Source organism: Pollicipes pollicipes, unplaced genomic scaffold, assembly GCF_011947565.3.
Source record: "Pollicipes pollicipes isolate AB1234 unplaced genomic scaffold, Ppol_2.1 Scaffold_4740;HRSCAF=5597_pilon_pilon_pilon, whole genome shotgun sequence".
In the NCBI taxonomy this organism is placed as follows: Eukaryota; Metazoa; Arthropoda; class Thecostraca; order Pollicipedomorpha; family Pollicipedidae; genus Pollicipes; species Pollicipes pollicipes.
In genome coordinates this window covers 37,821,473-37,846,325 of record NW_023596545.1, presented here as the reverse complement: position 1 = coordinate 37,846,325, position 24,853 = coordinate 37,821,473, and the positions used below count along the sequence as shown (strand labels likewise).

Sequence of the window (24,853 nt, the reverse complement as noted above, 5' to 3'; positions counted from 1 at the left end):
CATATTTGGGAATGGATCCACTGGCAACCGGAGTCAGTTTTCGGTGGATAACCGCACTTGTTTAGCCTGGAATGCAGGGGTGGAAAAGTTTTCGATTTACCGGATATGATCGGTGACAAAAACGAACACTAACGAGCCAATTGGTGACAAAATTGCGGAAATAAAAATGAACTACAACAGACCAGGCCACATTACAAGAGACCATCACGGTTAGATGGAACTCAAAGCTTAGTTTTGATCTGTATTCGCTAACGCTTGCGACGTGGGCTTGTGTATAGCACATGCCAAAATGTTGACATTCCGCTGCATGAACCGATTGGGCCACAAGATCTTGCCAAACATAACAGATTAAATCAGGATAGTTTCACCAGCTGACAGAGATGTCCTACAAGTTATAGTGCATCAGTGCCGACGTCACAAATTAGTGGAGACACAGTGCTTTTTTAACGCCCCTCAGATCAGTGGCTTTCGCAGATTCACTTCACGTGCTAAACAGTGTAAAATACCAAATAAGTACGTTTATTATTAATCGTAAGAATCGTGGCTGGCCACAGCATCCTGCAACGAACGTGGCCAGTTTGCTACGCCGAGTTTATAGCGTCGTGCCCTTTGAGACAGATCGGCTCGAATGCTCGCTTCACGATAATGCATTGGATTCAGTGCGCGTCTAGTGCAAGGCTGTGGGACGCCGTTCGTTGTATTCATACTATGAGAAGATGTGAAGGTGAAGTGAAGGTAAGGGAAGTTCGCCAGCGCTCCTAGCTGGTTGTACGATGGAACGATGACGTCACAAAACCAAAAGTGGTGTTTCAGGTGCTTGTAGACCATGTTATCGGTATACGTAGGGCTACAGTCATGCCATTTTGCAAAGTATTTGGGGGTGAGGAAGGGGGCGGGGTACAAGAAGAGAAATGGCGGAGCGTGCCCACGAGATGCACTTCAGTTTTCTCCCCAGATTTGACGCACTTTCTTTTCACAGTCAGGAGTAGGGGCGCAGTATCTCAAATTGAGCTTTGGGTAAAGGGCTGAACCCTAAGCAATGGATGTTAACGAACTTTAATGAACACAAATCATAAATAAAAACAGTGAGCAGCATCTCTGGTTAGGAGGCATAATGCACTCCACCCTCCCCCCACAATGAAAAAGAAACTACACGCCTCTGGGCTGGTTATGTTATACGCGCCTTTATTTTATAATGCTACCAGTTTAGTATCAACCATCATTCAGTGTTTGATGCTGAGCAAGTGATACTTTGGTGCAAATGAACTCCCGAAACAAATCTGTTTGGTGGTTATGTCGCATGGCACGTCATTGGCGTTGTTTTTGTTTTGTTTTGTTTTGTTTTTGTTTATGGCATTTAGAGGTATGGCACAACGGCTTCTGGTACACTTGGCTCCAAGTGGCAATTAAGGCGATGCCAGATTTCGTCAGTGGCACAAAAGTAACTTTTCACCCCTACAGCAGTAAATGGTTACACTAGCAGTGAGATCATCATGCAAAATCCACCGCTCTTGTACCGTTCGCGACATGTGAATATGGCCGAAATTGCCTTCACATGCCCTGTTGCTGTTCCCCATAGTGATGTTTTGTTCTGACCGACGAGCGGCGATCTCAGCGTAGCACTTGGATAAATAAAAAGGTGCTCTCCAGACTGACAAAAGCGCCGCAGGCGAGGTAGGACGTTCCTCGAGCTCAGATGGCTCTAACGTAGCGGCGCGGTCCGAGAGCGAAAATGAACGCTATTAACAACTTCACTCTGGCGTGAGGTTTGTGGACTAAAAGAAGAAACATAATATTTGCAAGCATAAATCAGCGCAGCGCTGTGCCGCGAACACCAGAGAGGCTTGGATATCGGCTTGCTGGCAACGACATTGCTGGCAACCAAGCTCTTAATGTATTGGATTCGGGTATCAGCGGGCTTTGAATGCCAGCTGATATATCGTATTTCCGGGGCAATATTTTCAGACGAAATTTTATGACACAATAAATCCTGGTATGAGCAAAATCTGGGCATTTATAAGTTGATAATCCGACCGCTTCTGGTACCACACAAGATACAGCGCAGTACCAGTAACCGATACATTGGTACGAATCTTTCCAACCACATCCCTAAATAAGCCACCCACACGGAGCTTTGTCGAAAATTTATAAGGTTAATATTGGCTGCTAGCTGGGCGGCCCGTGGAGGCAGCCGTTGCCATCAATATTCAAATAGCCCTTCACGCCTTGCTGGCGAGGGCATCACGTTAATCGGCACGGATGATCGCTCTCAAAGCGAGGACGTATTCCGCGAACTGGGCTGGTAAGTGGAGCAGCACCATATGGGATGATCTGTAGGTGGACTAAGAGGTGATGGGTACGTGATCGCTCGCTCCAGCGCACGATGTCTATGTGAATGTTACGCATGCTCATCAACACCATGTCACAATTGAGTTAGAATCTGAATGCATTCAGAATGGTTTACTAGTTCAGTGATCTGAACAATCCAATATAGTTATGTTAGAAGAAGCTAAATTTGCCTTCGAGTGCACTTCTAACATTCCTACTTCCGTTTAGACAGACAAGTCTAAGTGTGAAATGCGCACACCTGAATGGACAATGGCAAAAGTGGATATCTTAGTGGCTGTTTGTATGTCGGTATCTTTGATAAAATGACACATTGTTGTGCCCTTTTCAGTCACTTCTGTCAGCTGTGGTCTAATTTTGCCCTGTCGTTTAAACCATAAATGCAGAAATAATTCTGCCTATACAATCTTGGGGTGCTAACAAGTCCATCAATTCGCGAAGTTCATGTTGGGCCCCCGTGAGGCTTAATTTTGCACAAATGATGCAGTTTTGCATGCCCTCTTTTAACAAATGAGCAGTCTTCACGATCTCGAGCGCCGGTAATATCGCACGACTTATTTATTAATTTGAACGTGGAGTACAATAAGGGTGATTGAAATACGGTGAACAATTAACACCGGAAACAAGGTCGGTCATCAGACCTCCATGAAGGAGGCAAGACGTCTTGTGTCAAATCAACACCCAGATCGAGAGTCCCTCCTGCACAGGTGTTAATATTGGAGCTCCACGGGGATCAGTTTTAGACCCTGTTTCTTTCTCAATGCATATATGAATGAATATATCAGCCCGGCTTCAACATTCGGGTAGAAATAGACTTCATTTACGTCATGATGATCTGTGTCCCGATTGAGCAAAAGAACGTAGGCTCATAAAAAACGCAGTCCACTGGTGAGCAATAAGTCAGATGAAATTATTGACACGAAATAGTCACCTCAAACGGAAAACCCGAGTTACTGAGGAAGCAAAGGGAACGATGGCTTTCTGCGCTATATTAGACACTTCCAATCTAGCTGAGTATTTGTGGATGTCGAAATAACTGTTCTGTTTACCTTACTTTAATGGACAATATTTCATAGCCGGAGTGGTGGCCTGTATACCGAGTTTCGGCTATGAGGCAAAACATTTTCACATAACACTGACAGTACCGAAAAAAGAAACTGTCATGCGTCGAATTTGAGAGTAAGGCACGAAGGTCTCTCTAAGTATCACTGACAAACTACGAAGCTATTTCACGCCACAGTGCTTCATTGCACTTCATGTGTAGAAAATTATTATTCGGGTAACCTTATTGCTTTTGTATTCCAGAAGCGATGAGGTTGTGTTTCATACCGTTAGTGACGTAATTGTTTTTGCGTAGTCACAGCCAGGCAGAAATGGACCAAGCATTGACGACGCCGTCTCCTCCCAAGAGACGAGGCCGGTCTGGACCAGACAGTCGCATGGCGTGGATTTTCCTTTTAAAAAGTTAGTCGGAGCGATTTCATTGGATGACTTTCTGTGATCAGCCCCATACTAAGCAGGGCTTGTTACGTAAGCTCTAGTGTCACCATCTGACCGTGAAGCTCCGTGTAGTGTCACCATTTGATCGTGAAGCTCCGTGTAGTGTCACCATTTGATCGTGAAGCTCCGTTTAGTGTCACCATTTGATCGTGAAGCTCCGTGTCAACGGTAGAGTGTTGTGGCGAGGGCTGGTCCTGTGCCGCAATGCCCAGCATACGGCCCACCCTGCCCTTCAACGTCACTTGACGTTCAGAGCAGCTACCGCCCCCGGGCGCAGGCCGTGCCACTCGGGGAACGGCAGCGAACGCCTGAAGCGACTCGGCCCCATCCCGCCACGTGTCAGTGAATCAAAAGGTGGATGCCCTAACCTACCAACTGAGCTATCGGGAAGGGTTTAAAGGTCGCTACACACAAAATCCTGGACACAATCGGATGCTGCTGGTGGGGTGGTGCAGTTCTCTTGACCACCGGAGCAGTCGTTTCTGAGATCGCAGACGGCTGCAGTGCATCCGATGGCGAGCCCTTCGCGGGTGAGATTCCATTTTCGCGATCCACCCGCTATCCAGGGACCTGTGCCCATACGCATCCGCCGCCCGTTCCGAATAAGTTGTGCCCACCTGCTGCCCATTTGTTTGAGTTTTCCAGGAACTAAGCCCCGAATTATGGAAAAGGTTAAGAAAAGCCCACCTCCGAAGCTGCTCCTTTGCATTCGTAATAGCAAAGTTGCGCATAAATCAATTCAATTAACACTGAAAGAAGCGCAAACCGTAACAATGCGTAGCATGCCTTGAAATATCTACACGACAAATCGTGAGTATCTTGCCCACATACATACCTGTCCCATACGCGTGGTTTCCCCGAATTTGCACCCAATCTAAGTTGTTACGCAGGGTGTAATTTTACAAAGTGAATTGGGCCGGGGGGGGGGGCAGAAAAGTGAAAATGACTAATCCTGCCCACAAAATATGCCGATAAATAGGCTTCTCCACGGACTTGGCCTGCTTTCATCCTAAAGTTGGAGGTTGTGGATGTGTGCGTGTGTGGGGGGGGGGCGTGGAGTCCAAATTGTGGTGGCTGAGCTCCCTCCCCAAGTTAATAGGAAACTACGCTCCTGCTGTTCCCTATTCCATGCAGGTTCTCATGGGTGTATGTTTGTGATGCGTTAACCGTGAGTCCTCGGCTCCCACGGTTATCGTCTCAGATGGAAGCCACTTTGGTGGCATAATAAGGACGTAAAGACATAAATATATCACGCCAAAGAACACACACAACGGCCCATCGCGGTTGGCTTACCCCAGGTTCCGCACCCATCCTTAACACTAATCTTACCACCTGGCCTGCATGAATTTAGCTATAGATGAGATGCTTAGACCGATAGTACATGTCCAAACGATTTTAATGTTGCTAGAGAGGGACTTTCCACAACTTCTTTTGCCAGTCCATTCTAATGGTTAATTGCCTCTTCGCAGCTCTACTTCTACCTTTTGCTAATTGAAACCGGCTTCAACTAAATTTCGACCTGATTTCCAGTGCTCCTTGTAGGCCTACCTTGTCTATCCCTTTCATAATCTTCAATATCTCTATCATATTCCTTCTAAGTCTACGATATTTTATTGAATACAGACCCAAGGCCCGAAGCCTATTGTTTTATTCTGAGTTTCCAATCTCATTTTTAGCTCGTTGCTTTTCGCTGTACTCTCGCCAGCCTATCTATATTTTTTGGATGCATGGTGACCAAGGCTGTGCACAATTCTCTAGGTGTGGTCTGACATAAGGTAAGTACAACTTTTTGACAACATCCCCACCCTTTAGCTGACTCTCCCGTTATTAAGTTCTAATAACGGCAAAATGTGATATATATATATATATATATATATATCACATTTTGCCGTCAATAGAACTTAATAACGGGAGAGTCAGCTTAAGGTGGGGATGTTGTCAAAAAAAAGTTATATGATTTATAGAAGGCATCGTAAAGCAAAATATAAATAATTGAAATAGAATTGATAATGTCAACGAACTTACCACAGTTGGCGGTTGGGTATGTTGTTAATCACATCGTTTTGATAAGCAGGCATCTCTTAACTGGCAAAATTCCTGAGATCGAGATCGGGGCACACTGGTCACTCATCATTTGCCTATTAGTTTGGAGGCATTGGCAGGCAGTTGCTGATTGTTAACTGACTGTATTTATAACTGATTCACTACTGGTGACTAAGAAATAGTTGATATTGGGCCATACAATTTCATGTTGCATTTGGAACATTTGGCATTTTTACAAAATTCAACGGACGACTTTTGAGATAAGAGAAGATTACAGAGACGACCGCGAAATAGTGTGTGTTGACATTGTAACTTTTTGGTTATCATTATGACGCAGTGAAGACCATTGATTGGTGCTGCGTTTCACGGCTAAGGCCCAAATCTATATCACGGCTGGCAATACGACGGTGCAGCCGCGCGTGGAGTCACGTGTGCTTGCCCATGTTTGCCTTGGTTGGGGGTCCATGACTCCGGAGTGAGGTCACGCTTTTGCATGTTTGGGATTCACTCTGGAATGGAAGGTATCGTTATACAGCATGTATGTGTCCACGAGACACAAGAAACCTGATTGTCATTGAGTGATGAGCTTTCGTAACTGGTCACTTCTGTGCACCGATTTGTTGTTCGTATACTTGTGAATTCGTAGGTTTCTAACGTCTTTTTTGTGTGTGCCTGCATGAGTTATAGCCAATATCAATTAGCACACAGAATAAATGGGGTCATTATTTTTGAAGCCATGAAACTGTTGGTGTAGAATTAAAGGCCAGTGCATAAAATAAACTGAAATGTGATGTGATGGCTCTGAGTGAGTGTAGTATCCATGACCATTGGCACTTAACATTTAACATTTAAACTTCTATCTCACATGCAGCTGACAATCAGTGCTAAATAAGCTGGTGCTTAACATTAAATATTCAAACTTATCAGATGCTCAACTTTCACTTTGTGTTAAATGAGTATTTTCTGGAAAAACATGTTTTTGCAGGCTTGACCTTTTATTTAAGTTAAAACTTTGGAAATATGTGCCAAATTTTCAGAAAACAATAATTTTCCTTAGCTTAGATATGCCAGTCATATAGCATGCTTCAGTTTATAACTGACTGCAGATTATCTTGCTTTTGGTTAAAATGTGCACTGAAGCAGCAGCTCTTACCAAAGGAAATATGGTCACAGAAACCATGATTGATGGCAAATCCCTTTGCTATCATTTGATAAAACCTTAAAATGTTATTATTTGATGATGGAACTCTTTTGGTCTTCCTTACCAAAATATTTGTACATATGTGTCAGTAAGGAAGAACAGAATCTTTGTACAACAGGAAATGGGGTTGTTTTTTGTAAGCTCTCCATTGCATTCTGCTATGATAAATGGTGTGTTATGGTAAGAATGGGATGGATTGGGTTTTGCCTGTTGACATTTATGAAGGCATCCAGCTGGGCCCTCGGAAATAATTAACTGGTACCAGGATGTTTTCTAGCTGTTAAGCAAGATAAAAGAGCAAGTTGCCAGGACATCAAAGGATTTGAGTAATGCTTGGAAACTCTGGGGTGTTCTCCCAATATATTTTTAGGTATTTTACCTCTACAAACTCAGCTGTTGGATGGCTACACTGACAAACCTGCATTCCCATTTGCATGAATTTTGTTATTATGATACACAACCTTTTCTTTCATGTTCCATGTTTGTTCAAATGAAGTTAAGTCATGCAACTTTTTCTACTCTGTTTCAGGCTCATTCGAATGAAGTTAAATCAGACCTTTTATTCATAGACATATTATGCAGGAAAGAGTGTGCAAGTTCATCACAAACTGAATAAAATGGGAGTGAAGTTTATTGGTTTGGAGCCATGTAGCAGTTTTGGTGGTGAGATTCCAGCATGTCCCCATGGTATGTACATTTGTTACTCTGTTGTTTTTGTTCATCATCATCATCTATCACTTTGCATAGCATTTTTGAATAATAATCATTCATATATTTGTATATTTGATTGATATATAAGCTATTGGTACATTGTTTTGTTACTAAGGCCATAACTGTGATCTTATGCAATCAATCTGTTGTTAACTTGACCTTAATTTGATGATATCTTTACATACATTTGGCAATGGGTTTGCTGCAGGCTTGCCTGAGCCTATCAATAGTGATATAAGTGGCGAGACATGATGATTATCAACGGCGTTTTTGCGCGAGATTATCGCTCTCGTGGTTTAGGTGCCACCTTTGCCATTGTTCCTACACCTCTGGCTCACCAGAACATGTCTGATGCCATGTGTGAAGCACATGTCGATGCTGCTGTCCACTCCCCCGCCTCTGGCCCACCGCCTGGTCACGTTGTCGGGCCCGATGCTGTTGTTTGCTCTCCCTCCTCTGGTTTACCATACCGTGTGTGGCGCCAGGACCCATGCTGCTGTTCGAGAGGGCGGACGGCGGGCGCAAGGCGGGCCGCCAGTTCTACGCCTGCGCCGCCTGCCGCGACCGCAAGGCGTGCGCCTTCTTCCTCTGGCGGGACGAGCGACTGGCGCCAGAGAAGGCGCGCCAGTGGCGCGAGCGCGTGGCCCGGGCGACGGCGGCGGCGCCGGTGGCCGACCACCGCGCCCGCTTCCTCAGGTGCGCTCCCGTCGGCGCCTCCCACGCCGGATGGCCGCGGCGGTGTGCCCCGCGACAAACGTGACACGTGCGGATGTGAAGAGCTCCGGTGGGCGTGCGCTGAGGATATGGTCGGGTGTGCAGGGTTGGCTCGATATGCCGGTGTGGGGAGTTACGGTGATACGTGAGGTGTTGGCTTACAGGTACCACGGCCTTCGTTGGCTGACTGTTGGGAGAATGTATTGTTACGAAATATGGAGCGGGCTTCCCGAGAAATGACAGGCATGGTTTACGTAGTCGTGCATCTGGCGGGTTAAATTGGGTAGACGTTTAGCGGGCTTCCCGAGAAACAGCTGGCTTGGTTTGCGTTGTCTTGCTCCTTGCGAGGTAAAAGGGGTAGACATTTAAACACAATCGTGCTGTCGCTGCTCCACATATGATTTTTGGCAGATGTTCCGTTTGTGTTGGCGCTGCCGTTGTTCCGCCCGCCATGTCTTGTCCGTGTGCTTCCAGGGCGGAGGAGATCCTGCGGTTGGGCGGCCGGTACTGTGTGGACTGCAGTCAGGTGCTGGCCGGCTCGGAGGCCTCCCTGCACAGCGCTCACGAGACGCGGCCAGTAGATCCGACCCTCGTGCGACCCTCAGAGGTACGCTGCCCCCACTGCCTGCGCCGCACGCAAGGGGATGATGGGGTGGAGGGGGGACCTGGTTATCCACTGATACAGCGGCTCATATGGCCGCCTCAGGCCGCTCTGGCCGTGGATGAAAGACCGGCGCCCTCGGTAAGCTGTCCGGCGCATCGCGCCAGCGGCGGGTCGCGTCCGTTCGGATACTCAGCTGCAACCAGCGCTGCCAGACAAGGGAGGTGCAAACAGTGTGACGAGGTCGATCCCGCACGTGTGCAGTTTCCGACCTTTGGGCACTACGGCCCAGAGCCGTAATCATTACCATGTGCCACGCCGGTATGCGGGTCACATGACCTGGCCTACAAGTATGGGTTGCGCCGTCATTTAAGGACGTGCATCGTGGTACTCCTGTCGTGCAGCAGTGCTACTCCGCATCGATCCTGCCGTTTGCTCGTTGTTTGTTGGGCTTGCTGTGCGCATCACGCCCGCATCTAGATGCTGGACGAGGGCAAATTAAGCACATTACGAAGCGCTCGCCCACGCGACGCAGGCGAGCATCAACCAGACCCCATGCGTGATGCGGTTCTCGTCGTCTCGTCCTCCAACCTGGTAGCTCATAAATTAGCGGTAGTGACGTCCGTCACACAGCTCCTCGTCCTGTAAGGCCGAGCGTTATGACGCGTGTGTTGCTGCGCGTGCTGCGACAGTTGCTGCGGTGACAGTCGTGGCGCAGTGCTGGCGTGTAACCGGCCGTGTCCCGCGCCCGCGCAGCTGCTGCGCCCCCGGTCGGCCAACAGCTCGGAGGCGCAGTACCTGTTCTCGGAGGCCACGCTGGCGGCGCTTCTGACGCTGTTGAACGCGGCCGGTGCGCGGCGCGTGCTGTGCTGCGGCGCGCCCCGCCTCCACGAGCGGCTGCAGCAGCAGCCGGGCGGCCCGCAGAGTCTCATGCTTGACTGCGATCGACGATACGTGAGTCGAGCGGAGGCGGCAGGGACGGAGTCGGCCCCGCCGGCGCAGCGCGACGCGACCGCGTCTGGAGACGCCGGGTGTCGGCGGTGCGCCGCGTTCGCCAGTCACGCGCGGGGGGTCCCTGTGGCGGTGTGGCGCCGGCGCCCGTCGGCAGCCCGGCTCTGTGGCCTTGCACACATCCATAGTCACGTTGAATAGCGTGAACCAAGCAACCTTGGCAGATGTAGCATCGTAGGTCAGGTGTATGCGAGTGTGTACGGTGGATAGTCGGTGGTGTGTTGCATTAAAAACATGCGCTTAAAGCCACAGCCATGCGGAACCGTTCTTTGTGCATTAAATACGGTATTGCCGCCCAAGAAATCGGATTCGTTACCCGATGATGCCCATCTTTTGGCTATGTGCAGCATGTGAAAAGTTGTAGTGTATTTTAACGGCGCAATAATCAGTTTAACAAGCGTTGTTGCTTCTGCCAGCCTCATTGATCCTGGCTCTCAGGAATGCAACACTGTGGTGTAGTAGCGACCTCCAAGGATGCAAATGCGGTACGAATCCGATGACATTTATTCCAAGGCTGTGTAATGGCTGTCCGTGTTTGCACTATGTCACAATGATGCTGTTTCCCGTGCCTGTTCATACCGAATACATCTCCTGTGATCGGCTAGCTGTGCTTTATGATCTCATTTGCATGTTGGCAGGAGGAGTTCTGGCCCCCAGAGAAGCTGTGCGTTTACAACATGTTCAATCACCACATGTTCTGCACACACGGCTGGGACGTTTACCGGGAATTTGTGCAGCGCGACGGGGGCGAAGGTAGGCTGGTGCGCCGGGCGCCTGTCACTGCCAGTGAAGTGGAGCGTCAACGCCCAACGGGCCGGCTGATTGAGCGCCGAAATTACTTCCGTTACGGCCTGATTGGACGTACTGATGCGCACAACATTGGTTTTTTACCTTGACAAATGGTTGTCGTGGGTGATGCCAATGTTTGCTTTATGACGTTTAACCATTATCTCCAACATAACAGCTCTGAACTCATGCTGCCGTGATCTCTGTTCGTTTTACTGAGACTGCTGATGCGTTCAGAGCCTCAAACTGCACACGTCAAAAGTCCGTCCCAGTTTTACATTTGAACGGTGCGAATTAACTTTTAAAAAAGCTTTTGGAAGCATTGTTTGCAAATTATTCGCTCGCACCCACGGCAAAGGCTATAGAAACAAGGCCCAAGATCCTATCAATGTTGGGCTGGGCGGCAGAGCTGATACCAAAACATATTAGGTTTAAAACTGACCGGAAAAATGGTCCTAAAAGGCCCTTTCGTCCCATCTCGGCGTACGTACTGGCTGCCATTATTTTGACGCGTGGGCCGGGCCCCTGGTCGATCTGAAGTCTTTCGGATGGCCTTTTCATACTCCGGTCCCCTCCCCGACGCGGGAAGCCCTCTGACCGGGTGGCTGACCCCGGATCAATGCAGGAGCCCTTATTGACAAAGAAGCATCCCTTACGTACCCAGGGATTCTGTAATTGACAGAGAACCCAGTTCAGCTTATCGGTTCCCTGGCTGAAACGGCGCGGGGCGGCGGTCGGTACCAGGGCCCATCAATGACACAGGCCTCTCCATTATCAGTTCCATTGTGACATCGCAGTTCCTTTTATTGTAAGCTATTCGGCCCTTTTTATTTTCAGAGCATCCCGACTGGCGCAAGAGGCGGTCTGACATTCCGGGTCCTGTCCCTGACGCTAATTCTGTTCAGCAAATGTGCCACCTGGCCAAGTCGGGGCCCCTCGCCGACACAGGATTTTGTGCTTGGCACCGAAGGCTTTGACCGAAACAGGGGCCCATTATAGTTTCAGGGTCCCAACCCAACTAATGTAAGAGGCCGTCAATAACATCCGCGGGCTGCGACCTTGTCCCTGCTTGGAAAATGGCTCCCAGGGTCGAGACCGACACGGAGTGAACAATTCGGTACCTGTGGTCTATGACTGCCAAAGAGGCCATCATTGTCTCAGGGGCACCTGATCGGCGCAAGAGACCGTCCCATGTGGCCGAGATCCCTTCATGCGACAGTCCGGCCAGTGGCAGCTGGCGGGCATTCCCCCCCCCCCCCCCCCCCCTCCGCGCCCGTGCTCGTGGTCGGCAGTTGTGCTCCCTGGGCTGCCAGTAATGCACTTACGTCGTATTACTTCTACGACAGTCTTACGCACCACTTCTGCTCCTCTTAGATGTCGGCTCTTTGGCTTGATGATAAGGAACCTCTGTTTGCTGATCGCATCAGATCTCATTGGTCGCTGGGCCGAAGCGAGGGATCACGATGTTCTCATCTCTTACGTGGCTTACTCCGGTGCACAAAGGACGCTTGAACGTTAAAAGAACTCTTCAGCCTAGTCGACAAGGAGCACGATGTTCAGATCCGGTTCAGCTTCCTTGACGATCCTCTGCCTCTGACTGACAAAGATGGTAATTAAATCCTGGTAATAACCAAACCGTCAATAACACGCAGCCGGATGAAGGGTCAATTTGACATCCTCGTGATGGTTTTCCAAAATAAATTCCGAACGGTGCGACGTAGCCGCGCCAAACTTTGCGTAGCTGTAGACAGTTGAACAGCCGATAGAGACAAATAAGATATACCTGAGAAGGTTGCTGACCTATGGCAAGTCAGTGTCAGACCGTGGCTGCTAGCGACAGCAGTTCCTCGGAAATCGCTCACGCTGATGCGGTAACGAAGCGTTGGACGAAGTCAGACAGCTGTGAGATGGTTGTTTAGTTCATTGAGTAATCAACTTCAAGATGTGGTCTAATTTCGTAAATTGTGAGTGCATTTGCGAAGAGCATTATTTGCATAGATAAGGCAGTAGTAGTGGCCTTATTCCGCTGAGAAAACCCAGGAGAATGGAGATGCGCGTGCATTGATATTTCGGCAACACACTTTTATCGAAACGAAAAGAAGTGAATTTTGTGCAATATTCACTTCTGCTATATGTTTCCATAATGACTGTTGCCGAAATATCAACGCATCTACATCTCCATTCTCCCGGTTTTTCTCCGAGGAATAAGGCAAGAGGAATAAATAAACAATAAGGAAACAAATATATAATAAATCAATAAGGAAAGAAGAACTACTGTGTTATTTGGTTTCATTCCATCGGCCTTGGGTCAGACGTGAAGGACAGAGCAAAGCAAAAGCAATCGTTTTATAAATGAAAAATTGCTGTATGGAGTAGTTTTTGATGCTTATTCCTTGAAGAAAGGGACGTCAACAGGCATCCTATTTTGACTACATGAAGGTCAGGGGAGGTCAGTAACTTAAAGCGATTCCGATCAACCTTTTGCCTGGAGGAACGTGCCGCTAGCGTATTACTTGACGCTGATTTTAAGATTCAGGAGTCAGAATAATTTCAAAGGTTTTTCGCCACCTTGGTCCTCTGAAGGTAAAATCAGGTCATTGACCTGATACGAACATTGGTGATATCCTGATTAAAAGAGGTATGTAGGTAAGAGATGGTTATTTGGTGCATCCACCTTGTATCCTCAGAGTAGTAAAATGAACAAAATACGCATGGACGGCTACTGTTTCTGTCATGGCAGCGTGGCTGCTATTCTTAGTTTACGAACTATTATGCGAGATAGTAGAGCATAATGCGAATCCTATGTCATGATCATCGAAATATAACAAAAGAGCCGTTAACTTGTTCCGTTTTTGATCAAAACAAATTGTTAACAAACCAAAAAAGAATATTACCAAAACAAGTGACGGCGCCGCTCCCAAACTTGACGTAACGATAGCCGGCTGTTCACTGGAGAGAGCGAGGAGCGGTGGCCTCAGCTCGTGCAACCTCGGAGACGGTGGGCTTAAAACATGGTGACAAGACATCTCACCGACGGACAACATACAGAAATGGATAGGATATATGCGCTTGCGTGTTCTGTGGGGTGCTGTGGTGAAGCGACCCTGCAGTGTCCGAGATTTTACGGAGCGATGGAAATGGTCTGCACCTGTGGCCAAACCAGAAGAAACGATGTCGGGCGTATGTTTGTTGCGCGCCGTCGAGAGAATATTTGAGACTGGTCTTTAAAATAAGTTTGGAGATGCAAAGCCTGCTATTGTACTACGCGCGCACGTGGTCCGAACAAGACATGTTCACTCGATGCTGCAATATTAGAGCATGGGAATTGAAGATGCATCCTTGAGTTGCGCCGGCTGCAGGGCCGGGGTAGCCTTTCTTGGGTCGCGGTCTCCCACTGTCACCGGATGTAGCCTGGGAAATGGAATGATCTAACTGCAGCCAACGTGAGTTGACACTGCCGGCTGCAGCTGACTGCGCACATTTTTATAAACCGGCGACTTGTCCTACACAGCACAGCTGCGTTGTTCTGATGAAGTGCAAGTATTGGATTTTTGCGATTGGATGCCATGTCTCGGGTTTACAAGGACCCCTCGCCTCCCAAGCCGTACATGGCGATGAAAGCATGGGTCTTTCTCCCTGCTGAGCGCGATGTGACATCACCATGCGAGGATGCGTGTGTCTGCACTCGCCGCCATGGCACTGTTACTGGCGGCGGGCTGCACATGACGTGGTCAGACCGGCGTCCGCTCCGGCTACCACTTTTCCCATCGGCTGAACGGTGTATCGTGTCGCCGGACGCTGCGGTCTTCGTACGCGCCTAATGAGAGCGACTGAGACGCCTCGAGACTGAGACTGAGACGCGACTGAGATGCCCGACGGCGCGGTGTCAGCAGGAGCGCCGGCGGGCTTCCCCAGGGTCAGACGGCTTACAGCGGAGGACGGGCTCCCACGCATCGGTGCCGGAGTGGGATGTCGTACCGCGGGAGCGCCAGCGGTCGTGCACGATACCTGCGTGGACGGGCGTGGCTGATTGATCGATCTTCAGCGGAATGCAATTGCGCTGGGTGTTGGCGATGATATGCGGTCGGCTTTGCCGTGCCGCGCGTCGCTCACCTACCACGCCTGCGCAGCAAAGTCGCTACATGGGGTCGTCTGATCTCGTGCATCTCAGGGTACGTGAGCGCAGCAAGGCCACAGTGTACCGTCATCTTGATAGCGAGTTTCCCGTCTCGTACGTTTTGTGTGTTCGTAGAGCATACAGAGCAATGCGTGCTGATAGTCTGTGTGCAGACTGAAGCCCTCCGTCTCGTCCGAGCAACGCCGTCAGTCCGTCGCGAGGGAAGCTGCCTGTTACAGTTGTATGCCGGCGTTGGCGCACGTTTACAAAGCGCCCCGTCTGATCGACGTCGGGGAGTCAGGCGGGCGTGCCAGGTAGAGACGCAGCTTAGCGATCTGGCAACCCGCGAGAACCCGCGGGGGTTTGGCCGGGTTGTGGACCATACTTCTCGGGCTTTTGTAGATTGAAAATTAAGCAATTAAATAACGCGTTTTTTCTTCTTTTTTGCTAAAACGTAAGCTGTAAAACCACAAAAATCGCAGTGCGCTGCAAACTCGGGGTATGAACCTCCGGGACAGAAAATCCATCGTAAATATGAATATTTATTCCGTGTTGCATCAATTATTCACTTAAGCAAACACCATGTAAGAGCCTGTGTTTGGTTCTAGAATGCAAGTGACCACATTGCGGCAATTGCGGTGAATTTGACTGATGTTTCTAGCCCTGCGCAACGTGATGAAATGAGAAAACTTCCCATGACTTGGAGTATTCAGTATTGTTGGCTCTGTCAGTGCAAAGCTATCCATTGATGCATGCAGTTCCAGAAGACATGGCCTGGGTTTCACTGAGATGGGTACAAAGGTGAAATATCCGGTACACTTTGGTGATAGTTCGGTTTAAATGTCGCTCTCTTCCTTCTCACTCGTAGTTGAAACGTGCCGTCACGGTGCTCAAGATCTTTTGCACAACAGAATTTGTTTAGTCCAGGTGCTTTGATCACTGTTGTTAAAGAAATATCACTAGTGTTAGCCATGCAATGTCATTCATTACGTGACCCTGGCATGACATTTTATGCACACTTTATGGATAGGTCCAAAATGAAGGACACCTGACAAAATGCAGACTGTGATTAACTAAGGACTTGAGACTAAATGCCCGGTCAGCAGTGTAGCACAAAGGGCTCTGTCGGCTGGTTCGCCAGCTGGCTGGAGCGGGCCGGACCGCGGGCTAACATTTTGGAAAAGGTTGCATCTCTAGTACGAGAGCGCCGACTTGTGGTGGTCGATGACTAGCTGCTCATTGTCACGGCCTTTGATTTAGCTCTCCTGACCGAGGACCCAGGGACTGGACCAGGGCAAATGAAAGTCTATTCCTTACGTCGATTAAGCCCATTCAACTGGGGTGCCTGTAGTGTAGTGGTTAACGCGTCTACGTTAACCACTGCACGCCTGGGAAACCAGAGGCACAGGGTTCGATTCCCCATAGTGCCCGCCCTTCCTGCCAGGGTGAAAGGTAGGCGACGCCATATAGCCTCAGCAGCTGAGTGCGTCGCAAAGCCCCAATGGCATGACATAACTATGACGAGGATAGACGACTGCTGGTAACGCCGCTGCCGAAGCGCATTCTCACTTGGTCTGCGAAGTAAGCGGGGTCATTCGTGTTTTTGCGCAGCAATGCCTGGCATCGGCCGACGTGCAATGACGATCTTGTGTTTGGGGCAAATGGACAGGTGCCGACCGCAGTGTGCGTGTTGTGATCGACGATTATTTGTTAACCACATAACTTGCCAACGACTATGCACCGGATGATTTCCACGTGGCCATGGCTACGCTCTATACGTCTGTGGCGGGCTGAATCAGCTGATTTTGCCTCTTGTCCGTATTCAGACTTTGGAGCGTTCCTCATAGCCGCGTATGATGCACATTTACCTGTGACGCTACATGTTATTAGCTCAGCACACGGCGTGTGGCTTTGAAGAACAGGGCCTAGAAAGCCATTCGAATTGAAGAAGACTTCCTGCAGATTTTGGGAAGGTATATGAGTTCTCTGTAAAATGGCTCACTGGACAGGCATGCAAACGTCAGCCAAGCGTGGCGCAGATTAAAGTGAACGGCAAGCTGGCACTCGTCGCCGCTGATGTCACTTTTATGTTACTGATGCACGCCATACGAACGCAAATAACATGAGCGTCCGAATGTCAGTGGCTGTCCCAACCACGGAAAGCCCGAAGCAGGGCTCTGTTTCCATTCGACACGGTAGACAGCGTGAATAGCCCAAGCGTTACACTCACAAGGAGGCAGTTTGAAGCTCCATTTTTCCTTTGACGTGATCCCTGCGGTAGAGACGCTCGGTGATGAGTGCGGCACGGTTCATTTCATGCTTTCAGGAAGCGCAAAGGAATACCAGCAAGCGACCTGAAGGCTGTCCGTGCTAGGCTTCAGATATGTAACTCGCCTAAAAATGCATGATCGCTTGTTTCATGCTCCTCATTTCGCCATCATGGTTGTGAGTATTCCGCACGCTGTTGCCATACTGTGGACGTGTGTAGCATGGCTTGGTTACGTCATTGGTATGCTGGTCAGAGTCTCGCTGTTTGCCGCCCTCAGATGGGGGAAGTGCGGAGCGGCGAGGCAGACGGGTGCCACTCAGCGACAGTCCGCGGTCGGGCTCGGAAAGTGCGCGGGCGCGTAACGGACTCCAGCCGTCTTACGCTCCACCGAAGAGAAATGCGTTAATATAGAGGACAGAGAGACAACAGCTACGCACAGGTGTGCGTGTTTACGGAGATAAAGTTCCTCTCAAGCACCAGGCCTGGTCTCCTGGTGCTTCGGAAAATGTACTCAACAGCGGTCAGTGCTCTACGGGCTGTACCAAAATGGACGGGCGTTTGATATCCGTATAACGTTTATCCGTGGAATTACGCGATCATGCAGAGGTGGCCGTTGTCTTCTCATCTTGATCGTAGTCTATCCCCACAGACCAGCAGATGATTTAAATGCAGGAGTGAGAAGCGCTCCACTTGCATTCAAGGGCCCTTAGTTAAAAATCACCGGCTGGTTAGGACTCGTTGAAACCATGGTTAAACCGGATGGCTGGCGTTAATCGGTTAAAACCACTTCGTTGTAAAGTGGCTTTGACTGGTTTCAACTCACAAATGTGTACTTGGTATGATGAAATGAAATGAAACGATGACTATAGCCCTTATGTATAAACAATATTGCTCATGGACATGTTTGTGAGTCGTCGGCGACGTCCGCGTTGGCCGTATTCGTATGATCTTACCCGAAGCGCCCCTCAACTGCTCGGTGCAATCCATTCAACCGTTCCCAATGGATAGGGACTTTTGATAAATATGAAACGGAAAAGCTCTAGGCGTAATGCCTGCAGAGAGCGTGAGTGGACATCCGATCTACCTGTAGATAGCCAATGGCGCTCTCATGTATGAGACAAGAACAAAGCTATCAATCTACCAAGCAGAGGCGGCCACAATATTAGCATCGGACATTTCTGATCAGGTGTTTATTACTTCTTAGTATGTATTGTATCCATGTTAGGCATGGGGAGGTACACACCTGAATGTTTACCAGTAAGAAAAGTCACAATATCAGTATCGGGCGGTTCTGACCAACCATGTGCCCCTTTCTGTAATGGTATTGAGGTACCCCATGAAGACCTTGGAAAAACTTAACATGGTCATGTTGCATAGATAGACAGGGTATCACAGAGGGGTAATTACAACATTCGGCACATACTTCAGGTTGTTTTTAATTATTTGAAATATGATGGCGGTGCCACGCGCTTTCTTTTGCTTCTATAAAGTCCGCCAATAATATATTATGTCACGTGCATTCAGTTCAGTCCCCCATGACTCATGTATCAGAACCGGTTGTTACGGGTACAACTGGGAGCAAATTGCTGTCATATTAATGCAATTTCTTCCAGTCACTAGTCCGTCGTTACGTCATTCTACTCACACTAGTACGCCATTCCGAGAATTGCAGGACCTTGCGCATGGGTTTTCTTATCTTCTTTCCAGTTTTGGCATAAAAATCCAGCTCAGCGCAAGAGCTAGTCCAGTCTTGTTAAAAGCGGTTCAAAAGGCGGTTAAATCCACTGACACAGGTTTAACTACCTCCCATTGTTTTCGTTTTGTTTTGTTTTTGTTGTCTTTTTGCTGCGTTTTTGGCCAAACAGGCTTGCACGTGTGTGGTGACTGCTTCTCTACGAACTAATGTGTGACTTGGTATCATAGTAAATCTGATCTTGCGCCGTTCCAGGTCTGGTTGTGGTGATCGACCCGCCGTTCGGAGGGCGGCTGGAGGCGCTGGCTCTCACACTGCAGTCCATCACAGTAACCCGAGACGCGGCCGAGGGTCGGCCGGCGACCTCAACCCTGCTGCCAGGTGAGCAGGACACCCTGTCCAGCTACCAGGTGGGGAGGCCATCTTGCCTAGTTGCCAGGTGGGGAGGACACCCTGTCCATCTGCTAGGTGAGGATGCTCTGTCCATCTGCTAGGTGATGACACCATGCTCATTTACCCGGCGAGGACACTGTCAATCTGCCAGATGAGGGGGACATCCTGTCCATCTGCTGGATGAGGAGGTGATCGGGTGATTGTACCTGTTAGAGACAGCACTGCTTGTGCTGGATTGGACGCAGTTGCTGCTGCTGCTCTCCTGTTGCGTCTTTAGCCAAGAAGAATTGTTTCGCTGCCCGTTTCGCATTCTAAACTGGGTTTTGGTTCTTGTAAGATCCATGTGCACATTCCATGTCGAATTTGGGATTCCACTGGGTGATTTGGGTTACTGTCAAGCCGCATCCTAGTTCTCGTTGGATCCATCAGCACAATGCAATTCTGGATCCTGGCTCTAACTGAATTTTCGGCTTGATTCCAAGCCGGTGTCTGGCTTCTTCCTGGTTCCGAAACCAGGAACGGGTTCCTGGGAAGACATCTTAGAAACCAGGCACATAGATGCTGGGTAGGGGTGCCGCTAACGCCGAGCAAAGCCCTGGGTTTCTCTGGGGCCGGTGCTTTGGTCATCATCAATTTTCTGTAAGCTGCCAGGGGCTTAAATCCTTGTTATATCCGTACGATAATTATCCGCTGTTTGTCGTTCACTCGTACTTTATATTATTCCTTGAATTTTCCGCACGATAATTCTGCGCGCTGGATGTGACCAGCTTTTAAAATTGTCGGCTGTTTGTCGTTCCCTCGTATTTTACATTATTCCTTGATTTTGAGCGCCAGCGTCGCATGCGGCTTCCCGCATCCGTGGAGCGCCATGTAATCTCGTCGGCATATCGATGGCCGGCCGTAAGTGACGTGCTGCCATATGCACCGCACTGTGCGCAAAGCCCTGTTTAGAAACTTCTCCACAAATCGTGGGATTGTCATGTCCGGGCGGCAGTTAGAACATGTTCCGAACCGGAGGATGGACGTCAGCGGTCTTATGCGGTCCAAGTTCAAACAGCTGCGTCTGGCGCGGGCTACAGCCCGTCCTCTGATGCTGCCTGGCGATGGCAACTTCGTTAAGCCAGGGATTTATCGGATTTTGGGACTGAAGGAGCCTTGCGATCATTTCGTGGCGACGGTGTAATGACTGTATTACTGGGCGATGGCCAGCGTCCGGGTACCCGCCGTCCTGTGTTCGATGCCCTCAGGCTCTCAATGTTTGGGACGAGCCCGGACCATGCTGGTCATGCTCAGTGTGCTGATCTTCGCCGGAACCAGCGCAGTGTTTCATGTGCAAAGGCTCTTCAGGTAGCGCTCGACTAGAGTTGTGTGTCGGACGGCTAGAAGTCAAAGCAGGCAGTACAATTCACTGTATTGCTATGATTTCTGAACTCATATTTCTGACATCAGATCAGCGCCTTGTCTTGTCTTGTCTTGTCTTGGATTAGGGTGCATAGCCTCCTGGGCTCAAGCGTCCGTTTCGTTTGTCTTCGTCGCGTCCCTTTTGTATTTCGATTTTCCTTGCAGCTTTCTTTTGGTACACTCTGGAGACTAAGCATGGCACAGGAAAATGGAAGATTTAGCCACGGGATGGATCCTAGCGTAAGAGATGTATTAATACTCAGTAGTTAACAATGTATCGAGCTACAGAATTAGGAGCCACTGTGTGACTACAAACAATCAGATCAGCGTGGGCTGCTGACGTGCGCCGCATTAAAGCCGCGCCTGCTGACCCGCGCGTCACGCCACGAGGCCCGGAAACCGTGAGCAAACCTCAGGCAACGCAGCTCGTCCCGGCCCGGTCTGTTGGACGTCGTCATCCTGTCCCTCCGAGGCCGCGGCCGTGTGTCGCGGGATTACAACGTGTCTTACCTGTTGCAGTGTTTTTGATCCTGCCGTACTTCAACGAGCCAGACGTGCTACGCAGCCTACCCGCTCTACACATGACCGACATGCGGGTCGAATACGAGAACCACCACAAGTACACGTCAGGTCTGTACACGCACATGCATTCCCAGCATTCTATCGAGCGCCCGCGACGGCAGAGTAACGTAGCAAGACGCTGATCCGAGGTAATCTTAGGTCAATAACAGTCCGTTGCACATCTGGCACGTGTCGTGAGCATATGTTTGGGAAACGCCTCAAAAGTGTCGCCTTCCGTACTCACGCGCGCCGTGTGTCAGGTGTCAGAACTCCGTTGGCTGTGCGCTTTCCGCGCGCCGTCACCTTTGCTCCATAACATAGTCACTGAGAAGCTCTCGTACCTCTGGTGTGAATGGTGAGCTGTTAAGAGCAGTCATGTGAGTGGGGAGCTGGTAAGAGCAGCCGTGTGAGTGGTGGACTGGTGAGAGCAGCCGTGTGAGTGGGGAGCTGATGAGAGCAGCCGCGTGAGTGTTGAGCTGGTGAGAGCAGCCGTGTGAGTGGTGAGCTGGTGAGAGCAGCCGTGTGAGTGTTGAGCTGGTGAGAGCAGCCGTGTGAGTGGTGAGCTGGTGACAGCAGCCGTGTGAGTGAGGAGCTGGTGAGAGCAGCCGTGTGAGTGGTGAGCTGGTGACAGCAGCCGTGTGAGTGGCGAGCTGGTGAGAGCAGCCGTGTGAGTGGCGAGCTGGCGGGAGCAGCTGTGTGAGGAGCTGGTGAGAGCAGCCGTGTGAGTGGTGAGCTGGTGAGAGCAGCCGTGTGAGTGGCGAGCTGGCGGGAGCAGCCGTGTGAGCTGGAAGTTGATGAGAGCAGCCGTGTGAGTGGGGAGCCGTGGCCGGGCGCTGAGGGTGTGACCGGGACGCGTCTCCCAGCAGCCGCTGGCGGCAGGAAGCACGGCTCGCCGGTACGGCTGTTCACCAGCCTGCCGGCCGAGCGCGTCGAGCTGCCTCCACCTCTCTACCGCCGCTGCCCGCCCTGCCGCCGCTGGGTGCACGTCGACAACCGGCACTGCCCGCAGTGCGACCGCTGCACCTCCAAGGTAGGTCAGCACGGCGACCTGTGTATCCCCGATACGGGTCAACATGGCGACAGCTGCACCCCGAGGGTCGGTCAACAGTGCGGCCGCCACACCTCCAGGGAAGGTCAATACCATCACCGCTACACCTCCAGAGCAGGTCAACAGCACGATCGCTGAACTTCCAGGCATAGGTCAACAGTGCGACCGCCGCATTGGCAAGATATCTCAACATTGCGGCCGCTGAGCGTTGAAGATCGACCACCCTCTTCGACGTATGCCCATCTACTTGACAGAACTCACGTCAGATGGCATGCAGAGAAGTCCTACCCTGCGGCGGCGCTTTAATGCGGCCCGTGGAGGGCGTAGCTTGCGGTCGGCGCCCACGCAGGCCACTCTCGCCGGCCGGGCCCCGTATATATTGGGTCGCCGGTCGGCTCCGGTGACCGACGCACTCCGATGGTGCCGACCAGTGCCGTTTGATCGATGCGCCGCCGGGTCGGGTGACCGCCGATGGCCTCTCGAGTTCGCTGCCGATTTGCCGCGCGCGCCGCGCTCCAGCTGCGCTCCGGCTGCAGGGCTTCCCTGCGGGCTCGAGTCGGCATCAGGCTGCTGGGGAATCCTGCGTCCGTCGGTTGGGATGCAGGAGAGAGAACGCCGCGTGCGAGAGCAGTGCGGGCCGGCCGCAGCCCCGCGATACAGCTGGATGTTATCGGGTGCCGTCATTTGTCACGCGTCCAGCCCGTGTGGCCCAAATGCGGCGATAAGATCGCTCCGTACCGCCACGGTGGCGGGGATGGCGCGGACCCCGGTCTGGCTTGGGAGCCATTGCACTCACAGGCTGGCCGTGCTGGGCTCCGGTCGGAGCAAAAACTAGCTGTTGGCGATGCCTGAGCGCCTGGTCGATGGCGGGGCTTGAACAATTGTACAAGGGTCAATGGAAACATGGAGGCGCTTGCCGAGCCCGTAGCGTCGCGCGTGTGAGCAGAATTTTGACTTGCTCACGAACAGTTCAGTATTCACACCCGTAACGATAAACTGAAACTCTGCAGCGCAAAGTTCAACTGTGCAGAATGTTCCACGGTTTGCAGATCTCTTCGCACTGTTTTATGCCCGCCTTCGGACAGATCTCAGACGGGTGTCATTTACGCCAAATATTCGGCTGTTTTTCTGAACGTTGACCATGACTTCCTATTATACAAGCTAAAGCATTCATGTCATTGAAGGAAATCTGCGCCACAATGGTCTGTGACGCATCTGTCCGATAGACGTCTGGGGGTTATCATCAACGGAAAACTTCCGATTGATAACTGGTGACCTTCGGCGTCCCGGAAGGATCACTCTTGGCTCTCCCCCTTTTGGACTGGTCATTAATAACCTTTCGTGTGTCATGAAATACGGCTGCCTTTTTTATGCCGATGATGTAAGACTTTCTCGCAAAAGCAGGTTACGGCTGATGGCCTGCCGTTGCAGAAAGATCTCGACCATCTGGTATCGTGGTCGGTCAGGTGGGGGCTGATCTTCAACCCTGTAAAACGTAAAACGCTCGCGATGACCCATAGGCGTGCTTCTGTTCAGGCCAGGTGTCTTTAGGTCGGGGCAATCAAACGCTTGATCTCCTTATTCGGGCCTCCCAGGTCGATCCCAACCGTTCAAAATTTAACCGAAGCGCACTGGCGACTGCATATTTTGTGAACGTATGATCGGTTTCAGAATATTACAGCGTGCTCTGAATGGGGACGGCCAATTCCCAAGCAGTGTGGGTCGATCGAGTGCAGCGCAAGTTTCCTATTTGGTTGCTTACTTACACATTCTCCGGACAACCAGCTTCTTTTCGTGTGACAGCCCTTCTGCTTCATTTCAAAATCCCATCCCCAGCAGCGTTAGAAGTGCAGCACAATTTACTCTTTCAAAGAAGCATCTCTCAAGGCAAATTGGATTCTTGAATCTTGCTCAGCTGTTTTCCCCCGCTTGTGCCGTCTCGGTCGACCCGCGCCGTAACCCATCTCGCTGTACTTCGCGCTCGTGTACTGTCAGTACGGAGCGGTTTGTTTCAGATTCGCAAGCGTTTGGAACACTTCTCTAGCCAGCAGCACTAGCGCGAGTATCTTTCATGACGGCATTGGCACGTGTAGACCTCAAGTGATCAACTATGTTTTAACTCGCGAACGTTTGTGTTCGGAACAAAAGCTCCTTCCAAACAGGCTATCTGAACGTAGGAAAATAAGCTTTGATCTCGGTCTTGTAAGTAAGCCTCGGTGGTCTTGGATGCACTGTTCGGACGACGGCTCCCGTATGTGGGCCCTCTCCAAAAACGGGACTCGTTCGCTAACCCCCTCCATGGGCACCTTCCCCGCCCCCTGGCTATTGCCAGCCGATGGTGCTATCCCGCGAAGTCTTAAATAAGCCCCACATGTATAGGGACGTTACCTGTTTGATTATAACGACCACGTCTGTGGCTGGGACAGATCATATGACAGCCAACTGATATTGCGAGCCT

The 24,853-nt window shown here is 50.4% G+C and overlaps 1 protein-coding gene across 6 annotated transcripts in view; it reads left to right on the top strand.

Annotated features, from left to right (window-relative positions):
• Nucleotides 1-557: 557 nt before the first annotated feature.
• LOC119099308 (rRNA N6-adenosine-methyltransferase ZCCHC4) overlaps nt 558-24,853 on the top strand; it is a 31,251-nt gene continuing 6,955 nt past the window's right edge. Inside the window, exons 1-9 of one of the 6 annotated variants that reach the window (XM_037222438.1) lie at nt 558-735; nt 7,620-7,777; nt 8,287-8,497; nt 8,990-9,122; nt 9,873-10,070; nt 10,766-10,880; nt 19,248-19,373; nt 21,306-21,416; nt 22,211-22,377. In XM_037222438.1, coding sequence (XP_037078333.1) covers nt 7,708-7,777; nt 8,287-8,497; nt 8,990-9,122; nt 9,873-10,070; nt 10,766-10,880; nt 19,248-19,373; nt 21,306-21,416; nt 22,211-22,377 — 1,131 coding nt within the window. In that variant the 5' untranslated portion in view covers nt 558-735; nt 7,620-7,707. Of the gene's footprint in view, nt 736-6,291; nt 6,411-7,619; nt 7,778-8,286; nt 8,498-8,989; nt 9,123-9,872; nt 10,071-10,765; nt 10,881-19,247; nt 19,374-21,305; nt 21,417-22,210; nt 22,378-24,853 lie in introns of those variants that run through there. The other 5 variants (XM_037222437.1, XM_037222441.1, XM_037222436.1 and 2 more) reach the window with 5 other exon arrangements.